The sequence below is a fragment of the Vidua macroura genome, chromosome 7 (assembly GCF_024509145.1).
Source record: "Vidua macroura isolate BioBank_ID:100142 chromosome 7, ASM2450914v1, whole genome shotgun sequence".
Taxonomy (NCBI): Eukaryota; Metazoa; Chordata; class Aves; order Passeriformes; family Viduidae; genus Vidua; species Vidua macroura.
In genome coordinates, this window is record NC_071577.1 from 21183110 (window position 1) to 21203745 (window position 20636).

At 34.6% G+C, this 20636-nt stretch overlaps 1 protein-coding gene across 1 annotated transcript in view; it reads right to left on the reverse strand.

The window, feature by feature from the left end:
- The window catches only part of UBR3 (ubiquitin protein ligase E3 component n-recognin 3), a 102547-nt gene that overhangs the window by 48264 nt on the left and 33647 nt on the right, over positions 1-20636 (reverse strand). Inside the window, exons 14-24 of the mRNA XM_053982631.1 lie at positions 18985-19113; positions 18834-18886; positions 18050-18183; positions 17475-17560; positions 15989-16130; positions 12829-12925; positions 12256-12397; positions 9915-10019; positions 8863-9036; positions 6762-7222; positions 2781-2869 (exon numbers count right to left, since the gene is read on the reverse strand). Coding sequence (XP_053838606.1) covers positions 2781-2869; positions 6762-7222; positions 8863-9036; positions 9915-10019; positions 12256-12397; positions 12829-12925; positions 15989-16130; positions 17475-17560; positions 18050-18183; positions 18834-18886; positions 18985-19113 — 1612 coding nt within the window. The remainder of the gene's footprint in view (positions 1-2780; positions 2870-6761; positions 7223-8862; positions 9037-9914; positions 10020-12255; positions 12398-12828; positions 12926-15988; positions 16131-17474; positions 17561-18049; positions 18184-18833; positions 18887-18984; positions 19114-20636) is intronic.

Genomic DNA, 20636 nt, shown 5'->3' on the forward strand with positions numbered 1-20636 from the left:
CTAGAACATTTTCTTGGTTTATTTTTCTCCTTTTTCTGTTTATCCTGCAGTCAAACAGCTAAAGACAGCACAGTGGCTGCTGTTCTAGCTTAGTTCATTAACATAACTGTTTCTAAATTTCACCTAATTACTTCCAGGCAAGCTTGAATGACAATGCAGTTCTGCAGATGTCACAGAATATAAATAGAAAGTAACAGGGGGCACAAATGGAAAGTGCTACATGATTGGAATTTTTTTCTACAGTAACTACGTGAAAGAAAATGCCAACCTTTATTTTCAGAATCTCAGATGAATTTTGTATGTCAATTCAAATAAATAAATTCTACTAGTAAAATGAGACACATTTAATATTGAATAATTAACATGTAATTAGGCAACTTCCTTTTAAGCCATGTTTCATTGCAGAATCCCAACAATCAAAGAAGAATACCTCAGGGCATTAACAGTGCCTCTGTGCACTTTATTAAACACTTCAGAAACTCAGAAGTATATGGATTATAATAAAATAACCTTTAAGCTTTGGCTATTCTCCATTATTCCTATCTCTTCCTAGGCGCATTTACTTTCAGAGTATTTCCAGTCTTCTACACTGTCAATGGAAAGGTATTATGAAGTTTTTAAGTGCTATACCCCAAACCAATTACAACAGTTCTCACATTTTACCAGTGATAATAATATAAATTTGCCCAAATGACACCAACTGAAACAGTCACAAAAGAAGGGAGCTGAGGCCTCACCATCCCTGCATTTTTGACAGTATTACTGTTATAACAAGTGAACAAAATTAAGAAATAAACCTACTGCTGGGCTTCAATCTATAAGAAAAGTAACAGATAACAGACTTTGTGTGAGAGGGGAGTAAATTCATACTGATTTTAGTATGAAAGGATTTTTTTTACTTTCAAACAGCTATTTCAGCACTGTTATGCTATGGTTCAGAGTAAACCTATGAATTACATAAGAGTAGTTTTAAATTGAATCACTCAAGAAAGACTAGTTTCAAAATTCTTACTATGTTTTGTGCTTTAAAATTAGAGCAACAATAGTTTCTGCAACATTTTCAGTAATTCTCTGTATCATATAGAGATTGAATTCACAGCTAAACAAACCACTTAGATTCAACAAACTGAAGAAAATATTCCTGGCAAAAATTAAGCTAGAATTTTAAACAAACTCCATGCACTATAATGGTATATGAACTTACTTTCTGAGAGCTATTTTATGCCAGTCAGAACATAAAAGCTAGTATTGGACTATAGTACTACTTCAGTGTATTTTCGTAACAAAGTCAGAAAATGGAATGACAACATAGAAGACACTGAAAGCAGTTAGTGAAAAGGCAAAGCAATTATTAGTTAACACAATGCCTGCAATTCTATTAAGTTATTGCCAAATGTCTTTATGACGAATTACCTTTATGAAAGTGTAGTTCATTAAGCTGATTCTATCTAGTGCTGTACATGATCTAGTATAACTGACAACAGACACTACATTTTACATCGAGGCATCTGAAGTTACAAATTCTTTAAATACTAAGAAGCAAGTGATCTAAATCGGGCATGCCCGAGAACTTTTTAACACAGAATCATAAAATAAATGCCCAGCTCTGCCTACCTGAGAATTAAATATGAATTAACTAAAAGCTAAGAATTCACAGTCCTTCACAAAAGTAAATGCTGTGTAATTTATTGATTTAGCTACCATGATTCATCCACAAATCAAAGCAGTTATATTAAAACATAGCTTATAAAACCTAGGCATGGAATATTTATGCACATTTATGTATATATGCAAATATTGCTATATGGCAATTCACAGGTAAATCTACATCCATATCTATATATATATAATCTGATTTCATTTAAGATCGCTAAGTTATCCAAAACCTTAATAAGTATAAATGAATAAATCTTCTCAGCAACCTATGAACTGAAGGGAATTTAACAATTTCAAAAGATAGACTTTTTCAGCAAATAAAGTTGTCAAAATATTTCTAACCAATGCTTAAACTCAAATCAACACTTCACAGCAGATGATACTTGATGGAAGGTGGGGGAAGATTCCAGCTTTTTCTTATCTTTCAGAAGTGCTAATTTTCTATCAAGTGACCCAAATGACAAAAATATTTTCCATTCCTCAGCTGAACACAAACTAATCAGGATTATGCACTTCCACGCAAGAGAATCTGAAAGAACTCAGCCTCAAGAAAAACAGGACCTGATTGTGTGTAAAGACAGTATTTGAAATAGAATACAATGTTATTCCTTATAGCAACTGAGGTGATCTAAAAATTAAGTTTTCCTTAGATCCATAAACACATTTAAAAGCGAAAATTCACCATATTGAACTTTGAGGCTCTGTGGAGAAATAATCTTAAATTTTATTACTACACATTAAAGAAAAATAAAACCTTAAAAAGACAAACTAATTTATGGACATTTTATATTAAAGGTAAATACTTTAAAACATATCACACATTTATCATTTCATGTACTGTATATTAACGAAAACTAGGAATAAATTTATGTCCTACAGATTCAATCTATTCTTTAGCAATTATGTATTCAGTAATATCTGTCTTATAAACAAAGTTAAGCTCCCTAAGAAGTGTAAAGTTTACAAGTGGATACAAAAGCAGAATCTGAGGGGAGGGTTTCCTGTTTGGTTAGATGGTTGGGGGTTTCTTGTGTGTGTCTTTGTTTTTTAAACTGAGTATAAACCTTAATACTAACATGTGGGAAAAGACATGAAAGCAGGCAGTCAAGCACACAAAAACGTACCAACATCCATGGCAGTTTCCATGAAGCTTTTCTGCCTCGAGGCAAATTCAGCCAACAGTTTCTGTTGCCTTTCTCTAGCCTTCTGTCGTCTGTGTGGAAGAAGGGGGAAGAAGAAAAAAGAAGCATAAATAATGGAGCAAAAAACCCTTGAAAATGTCAAGCTCATTACAATTACCAACTTAAACAGCATCATTCCAAATTAAGGTCGATATAAAGGAATAATTACCAAGCCAAAAAAAGGAATCTTTTGCTTTTCTAAAGCAGAGTTTTTAAAGAAATTAGTGTTACTTTCTTTTGAGTCTGAAAAAATAGAATAAAATCCTGTCCTAAAACACCCTTCAAAGGTGTTCACCACAGAATCTTTTAACAGATCAGGCCATAACATCGCAAGAAAAGGAACTCAAGACCTTAATCTTGAAATTTTTTAATCCGGGATTAAACACATGGGATGAAAACCAGAGAGCAATGTCATTTGTACAAAAATGAGTACTTCTGTGAGAAATCAACATTTGCAAGTTAGTAATAACAATAATAATAAAAGCCTACCTCACTCCCTTTTGACATCAAGCTTTTGATGGCACAGGAAATAATTATGAGTTATTAATTTTCCAGCTAAGCCTCCTCACAGTGGTTCCTTGTCCCCCACTTCCACCCAAAATACTGGCCACCAACAGCTTTTATACTGGGATTTAAAGAACCTTGATACTGCATCCAGATTAAAAACCCTTATCTCCCTGAAGCCAAGCTGACTTCACTAACTTTTCCTCATTGTTTGTCACAGCTCTGGATTTATAAATGGAAACCACTAGAGACTTACTCTTGTCTATCCTTCTATTTAAACTGTTGCAGTGACCTGTACAAGGCTGTATGACCAGCTATATAACTCCCTATATAGATATATACAGCAGTGGGTAGAGGAATATTGATGGATGTAAAAAGATAAAGAAAATAGACATCAGTTTTCCTTACTTTGACATGAGTTTACACATAGAGGAAATGGGAAAAGTAGAAGTGGGAAAACCAAACAAAAGTCCTATACCACAGCTGCTCACCACACAGAAAATGCCCTCGGCTGAGGGGGTTACACAGCACCTCCCCAGTGCAGCTACAGGAGTTCTATCATAGCTACAAATTCTGTGCATCAGCATTTACAATGCATTTTTTCCACGGCTCAGAGATGATTCAGATAACTAACATGGGCTTTAAAACCATCACTTGGTGTCGATACCCTGATGGGTGAGTCCTCTTAAGTCTCAAGCACTGTCTGATTATCAGTGTCCTGGCACAGGAACTGGCATGCACAGGCCCAAAGCAGCTCATATAGTGTAACCTGTCATCCTAAGGTGACTTGTTTGTAAGTCAGAGCTTCTAATTTGTTTTCTTAAAGGCACCTGAAAGACCCAAATATCTCTGCCCATTTGTCTGCTACATTTTAAAGTCACCATTTCTCAAAATAACTTCTATTTACGACATCACTAAGATCCATTATTCTGAGGATCAGACCAGAGCATTCATTAGACTTGATTTTATTTATTTCTCCCTGGAAATTTCTCAACACCTCAACTAAAAGCAGAGTGACTGTAAATAGATGCATTTAATAAGAAGACATAAACAAACTCTGACAGATTCAGTACAGCTCAGTAATTTTCCATGATGGCCCATGGGAATATGACACTGCAATTGAAAAAATACTGCAAGCAGCTCAAGCTTGGTTCTAGTTCTGTATTTCAGTTTCTATGGCAACAATCCATTGCCTGAGTGATGCCATTATACGTTGAAGCTAAAAAAGGTGATTGCTTAACGTTCACAGTCTGCTCAGTCTTCGCTGACACAAAACTGGAATTGGGGGGAAAATTAAAACAATTGAAACAGTAAAAATTGCAGCCTGGCTTTATTGTCACTCTACATCGCCACTCTATGGGTGTAGTCATTTCAGTTACCACACTGTCCTTTAATAAACTTCATGGGTCCACCAATACCATTATAAATTTGAGAAGAAGATAATAATCACTTGGAACAACAAAAAATGGGAAACATTCCTTTTTACCATTGCTTTAGCCCCCAAATTTAACTGAAAACTTAGTGGGCCTCCCACAGATCCTTGAAACTATCACATCCTTTTGTAGAGGGAAAGGAATGACCTTACCCTTTACTATATGAAAAGTTACTTGTTTCATCCATGCCCCTGCTTCTCCTGCACATAAATCTAGCACTATTGAGTACCACATTAATGATTAGGTGCCAAGATGCAGCTGTGTTTTATCTAAAGCAGCTATTCATTCTGGCTTTTTCTGATTAGCAATTTGACATGCTAAACCTTGATTATTTCTCTCATTAAATGAACTATTACAAGCAATGTTGAAAATTAAACTATTAAATAAACACTAATAAGACAAAAATAATTTTACTTTGTAAAGTATGCAACATGCAAATATATCAAATCTTTTGCCATATTCTTATGTGTTATTTTCCAGTACAGTGTAGGCCTTGGATATATCAGAGAGATTTTAATGAAAAATTTATTTTCAAACAAATAAAATAGCAGAAAAATAAAAGTAATCCAGAAACCAACTGAGTCAGATGACTGCAGTTTTCTACTCAAATTACTAGAACCGTAACTATATATTCTGGTTACAGAAACCCTTCACAATACTGCATGAACAAGTACTCAATTATCTTCTTGTCCACTCCAGCCTGTGCTCTGTACTTCAACTACTGAGGTAAGTACTCTGACCTGAATGCCCCACTTTGTATGCCCTAACCTTCTAACACTATGCACTGTCCACTCCCTTCAAATCCCATGTTCCAGCCTTTTGCACCAGCCAAGTGTCCGTCTCTTTCCACTCCAGCCAACTCTTTGCAGCTGAGTCTATGACATCCCCCAAACATCAATCTCTGTCTCTCACATCCTCCAGACATTTGCATTCCTATTCCACATTCTCCTTCTCCTACCAACTCTCAAGACCCCATTTGTCGCCACTGAGGTTTTCTCTAAAGTCTGGGTTTTTTCATTTGCTACTCTTCTCTGAGTATTTTTGTCCTGACAACAACAGTTCTTCATATATCTTCATAAGATCACTTGCCAGCTTGAGTCATCCCACATCAACTGATCACTTGCCCTGGTGCCTTCTCTCTTTTCCACTGGTACACTGACCACAAGGTTTCTCCTTCCATTCCAGTTTCAACACTACTCCTGTCATTTCTAGCTTTCACCTCTTTGTCACCTCTAGCTGCCATCCCCTAGCTGATTCCTCTTCTACAGGACTCTTGCACCAACACAACATTTGCTGAAAGCCCACGAGAAGCAGGGTCTCTGCAATCAATTTCAATACTGCCAGTATTCTGGGGACTTTCACAGCTCATTATGTCCCAAATTAAACTCAAAGCTGTCCAAACTTAAAAAAAAAAACAACAGAATTCAGCCCTAAACAGATACCTGGCATGTGAGTTTTCAGGCCACATAATAAGAAAATACAATTTTTCTTTTTTAATTAAGAATTTTTTAAGAATTGAGAACGTACTTTTAAAATTGAATGTGTCAGACAAGCAAAACAAAAGGTAGAATTATTAAACCCATATATAGTAAACAAAACCCCAAAACAATTATGGTGTGATATGTGATATGAATGAACAGACAATACAAATAAAAATTCTAACTTATCTTCAGGTTAAGCCACAAAAGCTAACACAATCTTAATTCTACACCTTTTTATGTATGAGTTGTATAAAATGGCACCATAAAGGGTGAGCATAAAATTACTATTCAAATTTTCTAATTTAAAGACTTAAAATAGCAAGGTACAGATTCTTCCTCAGTAACCATGTAAATCATGTATATTCAAATCAGCTAAAGAGAACTGTAGAATTAAGACTTATTCTTTTAGTATGCAATTTATACAAAATCCTAAAGTGTATGTTGTGCAATAGATGCTCAACATACACTGTCCTTCTACTGCCCCTTTATCTTGTTATTAAGGTTACCTTTCTTCTTTATCCAAAGTTTTCTTCTCTGCAGAACTAATCTTTTTTGGTGGTACAGGAGGTGTCACCTTCCTGCATATCTCTTCAATTATACGTTTATTCAATCTGCTCTGTACAGCAGCTTTCAGTAAAATTCTTTCTACTGCCGTCATTCCATCTCCGTGAGAGTATCTTGGAATTTCTGGGTGGATTAAAACATCCACATCATCCAGCCATGGGGGATAGTAAGAGTTTTGTTTTCCTGAGAGTTTGTGATGCAATTTAATCAGCAAAGACAGTATGCTTTCCTTGACTTCTAGAATGGCTGTGGTTAACTGTGGAGTTGCACCAGGTGCTGACCATTTCATAGACGTTTTGGGCCGAACCACCTGATTTGCCTCGCTGGTGTTCCGATTGATGATCTCCTGAAATTTCTTTCTACGTTCTGCGACCAAACTGAACACTTGAGCTGTCCCTGAGTTCTTGGGAAAAAAATTATCATTATCAATTTGCAAAAATACAAGTATAAACAACACACATTTCTAAAACTACGGAAAATATTTGAAGCTAGGAAGAAAAGCATGAAACTTAAAAGATTCTTCTCCACTCCAAAAATGTATTGAAAATTAGGATAGCAAAATACTAAACCTGCATATTGTATTTTTGTACAACTTTGTTATATGCAACTGCATAAAAAGCCAAGTACCAAAGGAAAATATCCATACCAAAACAACTAACAACTGGTTTTACTGCAGTCTAACTTACAATTCTGTTATGCAGGTAATTTTCTAGAATAGTAATAATTTCAGTATCTTTATGTCATTTAAATGCCTTTATAAATCTACTGAACACTGTTGCACAATGTAACTCATTACGTCACACAGGTGAATACAGGTGAGCCCACACATGCCCATGAACATTGTGCATTTTATCTGGATTTATTAGGTAAGATCCAGAAGCCACATACCCCTGTTTGCCAGCAGAACTTGCTATCCAGGGCATGTGAGCATATGAGTGCAGTTACATTAATGACAGAGCCCATTTAGATCTCTCATACTCTCACTTGCAGTATCAAATTAAGGATACATATACCAAATCCACAGCAGGAAGATATTTCTTCAAGGTTTTGAACATGAAATTCAGCACATTAACATTTTACCCTCTCCTCCTCAGAAGGCTGGGCAATTAAGAGATATCAAATATAAAAATGGAATTTTGACCATCATCTCACCTACCTTCTTTATGTTTTAATCTATTTCATGCCATCTCCCTACTTTAGATTTTGTCTATTTTTCTGACATGAATGCAAAAGAAATATCCACTGTATTTTGCCATATCTGGCACACAGCAATCTGAAGTGCTGTATGTAACGGATACAAAACCAACACTGACACAGAGACTGTGTCATCTACTGGCTATAAATCTTTCAGATCCCACCACTTACATATTCCTTTGTTTTCACAACAACAACAAAAAATTGCTGTTAATCATTTCAAAAACACTTTCAGTATAAGGTTAAACTTACCTAGACTCAAGAAAGCAAAGACTATTCTACATCATTAAATGTTAGTAGTATCTTGGCAAGATCAAACAGGCCTAAACACAAAGCTCAAGCAGTAAGCTATCAAGTAAGCTATGGCATTTTATATTTGATAGGAAGCTTTTATTTCCAAATACATATTAAAAATGTTTTATTGCTTAAAAGTCTACCACCTAAGATTACCATCAAGAACATGAAAAGAGCATGAGCCCTTGCAATATGAATTAAAAGGAAATTTAGGAAAATTAGAAGCTTCCAGTGAACGTTAAGGTGAGCAGAATTAAAGCATGTTGCTAGTTAATCGCTTAGGAGAACAAACTGCACACAGATCTACCTCTCTCTGGAGGCTCTTCCGCCTTGAGCTCTGGTAGATTGAGGACAAAAAAAGTTATTAAATACATCATTTGGAAGGAGGCATCATTTGAAATAACTTCTATTTCTGCTATCAGTAGATATAGGAAAAATAACTGAAGGAAAAAATATCCTAAGGAATTAGTAAAAACAGTAACAAAACTAACAAAAATGCCAACACAGGCAACAACTTTAACTAACCTAGAGAATCTGGTATTTGCAGCTACTTACTTGTGATGAAGCTAACCCATCAGAACTTGTACTTGCAGGTGGTTCTCTCTTCACCTCAGGAGCAGTTTCTGGTACTCTTACTCGGACATAATTAATGAAGTGACGCATGTTAGAAACCAAATTACTACCTGGAAACCAACTATCGTGGCAACGCTCTTGTCCACCTGCAGATTCCTAAAACAATTAAGAGAACTGTGGTATACTTCCTCTTATCAAATTCCTTGTATTAAAATAATTTGTGCTGCTTTTGTAACTGTATTACAGAGGCCATAATATCTCCATGAGATAGGAACAGTATGTTGAACATCATGTACCTCAACAAAGCTAATATACCTTTAAAAATTTTTGATAACTGATGTGAGTCCCATGAGGGCCACAGGGCTGATAAATACACAGGTCTAAGTATTTTATTTGAATATAATCAAATACAGCCATTAGTGCTAGCTAGCAGAAGTAAAAGGAACTCCAGAGAGTAATCCTAAACTGTACAATCAAAGATAAATATAAAAAAATCAGAACTATGCAGAAGTCAATCTCTGGGAAAAAAAGTGGCAAATTCTTAGTAAAAAAGCAGTGTTGATCAGTTAAAAAAACTATGGTAATAGAAGGGAATCTGGAATCACAAAAATAATGACTCTTTATATTCAAATATCATTAAAAGTAGAATTAAAATTCTGACTTATGTATTTTTAAAGATACAGATCTGTAGCAATAAAATGCTCAGTGATAAGGGTTTCAGGTAAAAATTTAGAGATTTTTAGACAAAATGATTTAGAATTTTTTGCACAATTTCTAGTACTAATTTAGACAGTGGTAAAGATCTAATCAATCTGTGTTGTCAGACTACATATACAGAAACTGCTGAAAAACAAAACAAGATACCATACTCTTGCTCACAACAGTATGGTTTTTATTGTTTTTATTAGTTGTTCCCCATATAAGTTAATAAAGATGCTTTATTCTAACTACTATGGTAAAATCTAATTTTAAAGAATATGAATCATTAAAAAACACCTATGTATTTTGAAGAAAATGATGGTATTTATTCTTACCTCTTCATCTGATTCTTGTTCAGGAGAATTTTCCAACCCCAGCTCAATCAAATATAAAACCATGCAAAGCACATGCTCTGATAAATTCTGATGATCCATTAATATCTAGGTAGGAAAAGAGACACATCATAGAAGATTAAAGCTTCAGTACATCTAAACTTAAGAAAGAGTATTCTGGATAACACATTTTGGACGCTTCCGTTTTTGTGGATTTTTTGTTTGTTTTAAATTTTATTTTAAATTATTTTGAGATTTAGAAAAAACCTAACCTTTTATCATCACCACAAAAGCAAAATTTGATTTTATGTCTTTCCAGTCAAACAAATTTGTACCTTAAAGCTATTACTAGCTCAAGCTGCAATTGACTTTAACACCAGTGACAGGTACAGCTGCACAGACACCACTACTGCCAATTACATGCAAAAAGCTGCTCCCAGCCTTCCCTCCCCTTTTCATGTGATCAATCACCAAAGGCCTCACAAGGTCCTAGTCCTATCAGCAATGCTGGCATAACTGGGAATACCACAAAGGTTAACATCAATTCAGCTCATAACCACCTTCACATAATCTTTTTTAGTTACAAATAATAAATGACCTTATCTTTAAATTAATAAATGCCCATATCTTTCTTCTAATACAGTTTTCAATGCATTGAGAGGAAGAACCAGTACTAAAATTAAAAACCAAGACAACTTTCCTCTTGAGAATACTCTGAACTAAAGGAAAGAAAATGGCAAAAAAAATGCAAGTTACCAAAAAAGCGTGTGAGAAAAAAATGCTTAAAATTTCATTGTAGACAGGCTACTATACAAATTAGTATTTTTAGAGTGTAGCCAAGTAAAGTTTTAAATATTACTTGGTTTTGAATTGATGAATTTTCTAAGTAGATAAAGCCATTAGAAACATCAGACAGACAAAGTTGTTAAAAGTAATATTGTTTTACAACAGCTTTTCTAAAAAGTGACTGAGGAGCTGATTTAATCAAGCCCGAACAAATCTGAGATGATAGAGGTTATTTAACTAAAAAGAGGACTCAGTATTCTGTTAATATGAAGAGTACATGTAATTGTACCAGTTGGAATCAAAAGTCATATTGACCAACGCTTCTGAAAAGTAACATCACCAAATAGAGTTTACTGTTCTTCCACAGGAAGTCCCAAAAGCCAAGAGATAAAATAAAGGCTGTCATGAATTGGCAAAATTTCACAAAGAGAACAGGCATTATTTAAGCCAACCTACAAAATCAACTACTATGTATTTTCCACCATCCATAAATCTGGTGGGAAAGTATTTGGTATTCCAGCTAAAACAGCTACGCAGTAATGGCTAAGATTCTTAAGATTTAAGCCCTTGAAGGTTCTTAATGGATTAAGAGAAAAAGTGGCCAAAGATGTCCAAGCAAGACAGTAAAAGATGATGCATTCCTTCCCTATATTCTCCATTTTGGTTCCATGTCAAAGCATTATTTGATCTCCTATGTAGTCCCAAGCTCTACTTTCACCAGCCTTCCTGTAGTACAACAGATATTTTCTATTCAACAGAAATTTAACAGTGAAATAAAATATGAGTTTTAGGTAAGCTGGGAGCCCTTAGAAGAGCACAAATAGAAAAGTCTGCCCAGGAAAACCACTACTCAAACAAAGCAATTTTTATAGTCCTTCATTTGCCTCTGCAGCACACTGCTTTGAAAACACTTTCTAAGTACAGATTCAAAGTCCATTTTCTGATGAATGGACTCTTCAAAAAGGATGTGCTTCTCTTGAAGACAGCAACAAACTATCAAAGATAAAACCAAACATAACTTAAAACCAAACACCAATTAACCATGAAAAACAGTTGCTATAACATTATCAAAAGTCTGAATGTATTTGGTAAATCATGTTAGAAACAACTGCAGTTATGTAACTTATTTGACATTGAGGATTTAAAGCCATTAAAGTTGTGTATTTTTGAACAGCCACTGCTGATGCCTTAAAGTTCTGAAATAGGAGCCAAAGGAACACCACTCATGCCACTGTGCTCCCTGAAAACATCATGGAAGAACAATCTGAAGGGCAACTCTGATAGTTAATATAGTGTTCCTCAAAGTAGAACAGGAACTTTCATCCACTTGGGTACTGACTTAGTGTGTGTATATATGAAACAATCATTCATGAAATAATCAAAGTGATAGGAAAAAAACTCATACTAGATTTGAAAAACAAAACAAAACCAAAACCAAAAATATTATATAAAATGGAACCTGACTACTCCAAAGAAACTTTAAAAAGTCATGCTTCAAAGAACTTCTGTAAAAAATGTGGAAGTAAACCAATGCACTTAATGCAAATCATGACTGTACCTTGTAAAGAAGTGTGAAAAGCACGATGTGCAGAGTTTTACAGTGCAAAAGCTTTATGAGACCTCTGTAACTTGGGTGTAGTGGTGTTCTCTTCTTGTAAGGAGGCCATGGGTTTCCAGGGAATTTGCCACTTTGCTTTAAGCTGTTGAAACAAATGTTAAATGTTGAAACTACTATTAAACACTGCAATAATGTAGAAATCTGCCAATGCTATAGATAAACTTTGCTTTGTGTACCTAAGAGTAAACGAAATAAAAATACATAAGACTCCTTCAAGTAAGTTGTAAATTATTTTTAAACAATATCTTTGGTTAAGTATTTTATCTGTGATGATAGTCACTACTATGTCTGTGGCCCTCCAGGGGTATTTTTAAGTATTTATGGAAGAGTAACAGACTAAGATCACCAAAACTCTGATATTGCTTGTCAATTTATAGACTATTTACTCAAGAACAAATCTGGGGCTTGGAAACACTGACAAAGTGATTAGCATTACCAGGCACTGAAAACAAAAATTTTGTTGTGGAATGAGCAAGAGTACAATGTTGCATTTCTAAAAATGATCCAACTTACAATGCTGTGTATCTGTCCATTGCAGACTGTACATCTCTACGGTAAACTGTGCGAAGTATTACCATGACAGGGTCAAATTCCTTATCCCAAACTTCAGCTGTTGTTTAAAAGAAATTACATATTAACATTCTCTTTAAAGACCTTACCACTTATTTTAGATTCTCTTCTTAACTAGCTTTAATTATGTCATTTCTATTACATAATTTTTCCTGGCAAACTACAGGAATTTATAATGATTCTTACTAACAATACTTTCTATACTAATAATTACCACTCTTTATCAAACTATAAAAATATTTTTTGCAAAATTTTGATTGGTTTCAAAAATAAAAAAATAAAATTCTATTAAACAACCCCCAAAACATCATTTCTGTATGCATCTTGTTTTGCTCTTTTTAATTTCCAAGTACTTGTGAGAAAAGGCTTACATTATTTTTCACTTCGTACATGATAAGCACAAGCCTCTTCAAAGTAGGAAGTAAAGACTCTGGAGGTGTTAGAAAGTAGATGATATTTTACCATTAAGTGTAGTGAACAAAATTGCTGCAACAACACGATTTCTTGTTCAGTATCAAAAAAGGTCAAGCTTCGTATCAAATGATATTTGCGATCAATCCTTTACAAATATGTCTTTGTTTTATAACAAGTATCTATGCATTATTTCAGCATTAAAATCTTAGTCACATCCATTTAATTTAGTAGCTCTAAAGTGACATCCAGAGTGGCTGTTCAGAGCAATCACAAACAGAAAAGTCTAAACAGCCTATGAAAATATCCCATTTGATGGCCTTTTTTTTTTTCTATTTACAAATTATTAAAAAACAAAACTAAGTTCCAATCTAAAGCCAAATTAAGAATTATTTCTATGAATTGTTTTGAAGTATTTAGCTTTCATAATACAAAAAAATAAAGGCAAGATTCAATGACCCCAAAATGAGGAAGAAACCCAGTGGATACAGAATTTTAGCTCCACCAGCAGGCGTAATATAACACAAGTGCTTACAACATTCTTCAAAGTTTCCACAGGCAGAAATAAGCAGCTTTACCACACTTCTGAGATTCATTTTCTCCAGGCAGGAAGGCAAGTGCCTATACTCACACCTAGTGGTCTATCGTCTATATATTAACTCCTGCTAAGGCCAACAGTTCTAAACATATCCTCACAGACTGCTGAGGGAGAACACCCAGCAAAATTTCAATTATGTATTAAATACAATCAAATTTAGCTCATGAAAAAAACCCCACATTTTTTCTGAACAGAATTTAGTATTGCAGTCTGAAACACACACCAAGTTTGTTTGGGCTGCTAATGCATAATGAGAAAAAAAGGACTGAGTGAACCATACAGTGAATATTGGAAATGCACATACAGCTCATCTTTAGCACACGAATCTACAGTGTGTAGAAAGAACCTGGCTCTGGAAGTTGGTTTGGGTTGATTTTGTTTTTTTAAATGATGGTTAATGGAAGCAAAATCTAGGGATCTGTGAACATAAAGTAGATTCCACCCCCTGAAATTTAGGGAAACAAGGGATTAGAGGATTAGAGGGCATTGATCTGATCATGACTTGCTTTAGCTATGACAGGCCACAAAATACAATTCTTAAAAGCAAAGAGTTTGAGAACCTGTATAATCTTACAGGGAATGTGAACACTTAAGAGGGTAAAGAAAGCCATGTCAGCTTTTATCCCTGCAGAAAATTTTTCAGCTTTTATTACTTTGAGAAAAAGGGAATCTGTATAGTGTTATAAATCACTTCATTATTCAATGCTATAGGTGAGATACTTAAGACAGTTTACCTCTGGAATAAATAGTTTACCTAAGTTAAAAAAAAAATACAAAAAACTCCAAACACTGTAATCTAGCATTAGAATCCCTATATATGAACTGTTATAATTAAAAACAGCATAATCCATCTCTTTTTCCTTCACATTGTGTTATGAAAAAGACCAGCACGTAATGAGCTCCAGAAACCGGAGAGGACATAAGGAAATGTAGCTTATGTAACTTTGAAATTAAGTTATTTTACATACATGAGTGTTAACCTGCCTAATTACACATCAAAGAACCACGATGAATCAATTTCCAAAATTTTGGTTTCACAAAATTACTTCAGTAGTTGTTAATTTGTATAAAAGAGCTTTATTGACACTTCAATCTCCCAGTACAAAACTTGGCAAACAAGTTATTACAATACTAGTACCTACATTAACCACCACTCCCCCCAAAAAATTCCATGAAACCAAATGGCTTCAAAATTGCTACTCTAACCTTCCCAGTTCTCAAGTGAGGTATGTGAGGGAGGAAGGAGTTAACCTCTCTTCAGCTTTGCCATTAGCCTGAAGCACAACCAGAGCACATGGAGCATTTCAGATTTCTATAGGCTTATCTGCTTAGTGACATGACACAGTAATGGAACACTGAGTTCTTAAATTATTTCTCTCCTTTGATATACCAATGCTGTACTGAGTCCAATTTAAATGACAAGCTGGTCAGGGAAAGAAACTTGTCATTTTTGCACTGTATGCATTGTAAAATTACAGAATAATATTCTATAACAAGTCTAGCCTGAACTTTTTTCTAGGCCCTCACTACTGACTGCAAAAAATGCAAAAAAATGCAAAAAAAAAAAAAAAAGGCAAAAAAAAAAAAAAGGCAAAAAAAACCCCATAAAATGAAGAATTACATATCATGGTATCTTTAATAGTCAAAAAGCAAAAGGTACAGAAGTTCAAAGAAAATGTCTTTCATTAGCGCAAACAGTTCTAAACTCTACTAAATATACATCATATTTATTTAAATCATAGGAATAATTAAGTATGCAGATCAGTAAAATACAAATAAGATAATTTTTCATTTCTGTATTTTCCTTTGCTTTCTGAGGGTACCTGATTAGTATGAGAAGCTCATTTTCACTCTAGATCAAAATCAATTTATTTAAGACTACTGATAGTCTTTAGCAATGCTCTTAAATATAAGCAATGGACAATAATGAAAAAGTCAAGTTTTGGAGGATGGGGTGGAGTTTTCAACATCAGTAGGTTGGGTTTGCTTTTTGGGTTCTTTAAGGAAAAAAAAGCCCACCACAACAAAACCAAACAAACCCTAGTTAGGCATCTTACCAATGACTATGTTTCAAGAGAATGCTGATTACCATACCTTTAGGTGTGTACATTCCTTGTTGCATGGAACCTCCAGGTTCAAAAACAGGGGCTTTAAAGTCAGCAACTGCTGACAGGACTGATTCAAAGCTTAAGCTTCCTGGAATAATACCACTTTTAGGATTAGGGTTTTCTGGAATGTAATGCTTATGTTAAGGAAAGCAAAGTTAATTTAGTTGCAGGACACAGAATTTCATTCCCTCTTGGTATTTTCCACCAGTCATTTCAGACCGCATCTCAGCAGTGTTCTGTGCTTACCACAAGAGGTCTGTATGCTCCAGCTGCTAAGAACACTAACTGTTACTGCAGAGAATCTAAGACTTGCTACATACCTGACTCAAGCTGTTAGTACTTAATGAGAAATAAAAAACACTGCCTGTAGTGTATATAAAGTTTCTGTTATTTATTTACAAATACTTTGTCTCTCTTCATAGGAAGAATATTTTGCATTTACATTCAAGTGCAGAAAAGGCAAGCAAATAGTTCAGGATCCATAAACACAATAAATAATTCTGCATCTTGGATTCCATAATTCTCATTTTTGGTAGCAATACTTAACTGACCTACTGACATTACCCTAAAACACAAGTAACACTTAGAAGTAAGTAAACTTCTGCTCAGTGATAAGTGATTGCTTATATAAATGATTCACTTATTTTATATAATTAAGTCATTCACTTAAGTGAATTGTTCTAAGTAATCACTTATTTTACATACTTGACTGAGTTACTAGAGCATATTATAATAATAATTCTTATTATGCATTTGTTAGTCTCAATCTCATCCTTTCCTATCTTCCTATTCCTAATATTTTTGCTCATTGCCTATCCCTGGATTGCAAGTTCCTCTGTGCAACCACAACAAGCTATTTAATTTGCCTACACAGCCTAAGAGTGATAGCAGGAAAACCTGTGTATTTATAGTCAGCTGTCCAGGGACATGAACCCTATGCCCGTGCAGAAGGACTTAGAGTTTGCTATTCCTTCCCTATAACACATGCACTTCACTCTAATGTCAAAGCAACATGCAGGAATGCTATTATTTGCATTTTCAGCTCTTGATAGCAAAAGCCAATATAATGTAGAATGCCTTCTTTTTATATTGGCATAACCTTAGCAAAAATAAAAGGTTCAAATCCATACAAATGTGATGCTTTGCTAAACTTTCTACAACATCATTGGAAAACACGTTTTACCTCACACCTAAAAGACTTCTAAAAACCAGTACAGCATTTTTTATCAAAAGTAAACTATTAAAAAGTATTGTATTTATTGTAAGAAAAACCAAAATTGGAGCAAATGCCTTTGTTAGTAAGTATATACAGCATATATTGTGTGTGTATATATATAAAATAAGTATTTACAAACACACCTTCACACAGTTTTTTAATTATGTAACCTAAAAGCACGTTGTTCAAGCCTCACTACTATCCAGGCACCTGTCATTCTCATTCAGGCACATTAGTGAATAAATTCCAAGGATATGAGATCCAATAATGAACTGTGTGTCCTGTCATTCATACACAGCTGGGCTACCATCTCCGCTCTGAGGATCTCATCATCTGTCATTCCTAGAACAATGAAATGTAAAAAGCTGTTAAAACAGCATGATTTTAAGACACATTCAGTTTTCATTTGACATTAAAAGCATGTCAAACATGATATAAATTAATATTAAGTAATGATACAGTGCCATAAAAATACAAGGGAAAAAAAAAGGGGGGGGCATGCAATTATTCTGAAAGGCACAGGATCTATCAGAAAATACCAGTATAAACTCAAAATGCTGTCTTTCTGGAAAAGATACAGAATCTTCATGTCATCACCTACACAAATCATCTACTTCCATTAAAGCCATTTTTCTCCACTTTTATGTATTATATCTATTTCTATTTCATAAGGGACTAAAATTCAGTAACTGGCAAAGATGAAACCGAGTATTGAATGCTTTAAGTTACTATATGGTTAAACAGCTTTAAGGCATCTACTAAGTGCTGAATATAAATGAAGGCATAATAATGTTATTTACATACAGATATTCCTAAATTAGTGATTCTTACCTAAATGTAAACGAAGACTTAACAAAAGGACCAAAAATGTTAAGGCTCCTTCCAGCATGGACCTTTCATGCTCTGAGTCAAGAACTGTATTTTGATGCTGTGAAGCCATCGTTAACAGATCTACCACCTTAAATCTACATAGCAAACAGGAAAGTCAGAAACAACAATTAAGCATTCTCCATCATTAAAACACCAATGTGAAATATAGTGATAAACTCAGGATAGCACTCACAACAACCTAAAATGAAATACAAAAGCCCAAATGAAAACCCAAAGTACAAACAAACATACATGAAAACCCTCTGCTTTTTAAATTTCAGTTTTTATTTAACTATCAGTGGAATGTGCTATAGTGACATTCACTCAACATGAAAACACCTTATATTAATCAACATATAAAAACAAATGCATATTAATTGGTGTTCAAACCCTGATTTTTTTTCCAGAAAAGTAAACATTCTGTGTCTCTTAAAACTGCAGTTCTATTTATCTATTTCTTCAGGATAGAATATCCTAACATATGAACATATGAAACTTTAAAAATCCTAAAGATGCTCAGAAAACAAATATCTGAAGCTTCACTACTGCCTTGTAAATCAAAAGCCTAAACTGTTTAAAATCAAGAGATACCTCCTTCAGTAGAGCCCTTAGGTGTTAGGTTTCGCTAGGCAGAGTTGTTTCCACTGAAGATATGTATCAGATATGCAATTTTTCTATTACACGCTATAAATTAGCACAACAGCTAGCACAACACTGAACAAGAGCATTCATCTTTTAGTCCTACCTTTCAAAAACAGATGAAATAAAATAATCTGGATCCAGTCTAGAGGCACAGACCTGTAGAAAAGAGAATAAATTAATTCTATTAAATTAATTCTATTCAATAGTTTGTAGGTAAATAATATTGGCTTGGCTTCTCAGAAAACATAACTTACTTGCAGCAGATAAATGTCAGGATCAATCATTGAATTGCAGAAATGCGACTGCACGTAAGTCATAGCCTGTCCTTTAATTTGTAGACCATTTCTAACCCACATATTGCTGTGAATTTCAGAAAGACTTGCCTGTACAGGGAACATAAAAAGTTATAAACATTTCAGAGATGTTCAGCTACTCAGTTCAATGTTAGCAAATCATCAGTATATCATAGAAAAACAGAAATCATAGAACAGTTTGAACTGGAAGGGACCTTAAAGATTTTCAACTCTTATGCCATGGGCAGGGACACTTTCCAGGTGCTTAAAGCCCCATTCACCCTGGCCTTGAACACTTCCAGGGTTGGGGTATCCTTGACTTTTCTGGGCAACCTGTTCCAATATCTCACCACCTTCACAGCAAAGAATGTCTTTGTGATATCTCATCTAAACTACTCTCTTTCAGCTTAAAGCCATTGCCCCTTGTCCTGTCACTACATGTCATTGTAGAAGTCCCTCTGGGGCTTTCTTGGAGAGTTGGAAGGGGCCTTTAAAGGTCATCTAGTCCAATCCCCCTACAATGATCAGGGGCATCTTCAACTAGGTCAGGTTGTTCAGAGCCCCATTCAATCTAACCTGGGATGTTCCCAGGGATGGGGCATCTACCACTTCCATGGACAACCTGCTGCAGTGTTGTACCAACCTCATAGCAAAAAGGTACTACAGGTAATCTAAATCAACCCTACTTCAGTTTAAACCCACTAGCCTTGTTCTATTGCAACAGACCCTGCTAAAAACTTTGCCCCCAGCTCTCTTGTAGGCCCCTGTAGAAGGCTACTCTAAGGTGTCCCCGGAGCCTTCTCTTCTCCAGGGTGAACAATGCCAATTCTCTCAGTCTGCCTTCATAACAGAGGTGCTCCAGTCCTCTCACAATTTTATTCACTACCATCACACATATACATGCATACATACTACAACTTTACTTTATACTAATTTTTATTAGACTTTTTATATACTACTTTATATTAGACTTCTTTATACTAATTTACTTCTCCTGGAGAGTAAGAGATAAAAAGAAGCACTGCAAGTTTATGAAACAGATACTATACTTTCATATGAGAGCATATTTCAGATAATGGAAGTAATCAAAGACAAATAACATGATTTATACATGTAGTTATTCCTTAAAATCTTGAAACTAACTCAAAATGAAAGTATTGTGGTACCAAAATGAACCAAAAATTAAGGCATCAGGATTAAAAAGAGATTAGACCTAAAAGCAGTGATTACAAATACTACTCACTGCCACTTATGCACAATTAAGTCCAAATTTGCAAATAAAAATGTTGTGCATCCATTCTGGAACTCACTCTCAATTTAAAATACAAAATTTCCAGATTTGGGTTTCTTGTCAACCTGCACTCCGTTCTGTTCACATTATAATTCTATGTTTTCAAAGGATTGGTCCTTCCTACCATTTTGGAAGAGCTATAGTGAATACTATTATTATGTGCTTCTCAGAGTATGATAACTAATGTCCCATTTTTAATTTTGGAAATAGGAAGGGGAAAAAAAAAGTTACCATAACTACTTGGTGTATTGTAGTTATAACTGTCACATACTGCTTATTTTTATATTCCACAATTAAGACATACTTAATATTGTTAAGTTAG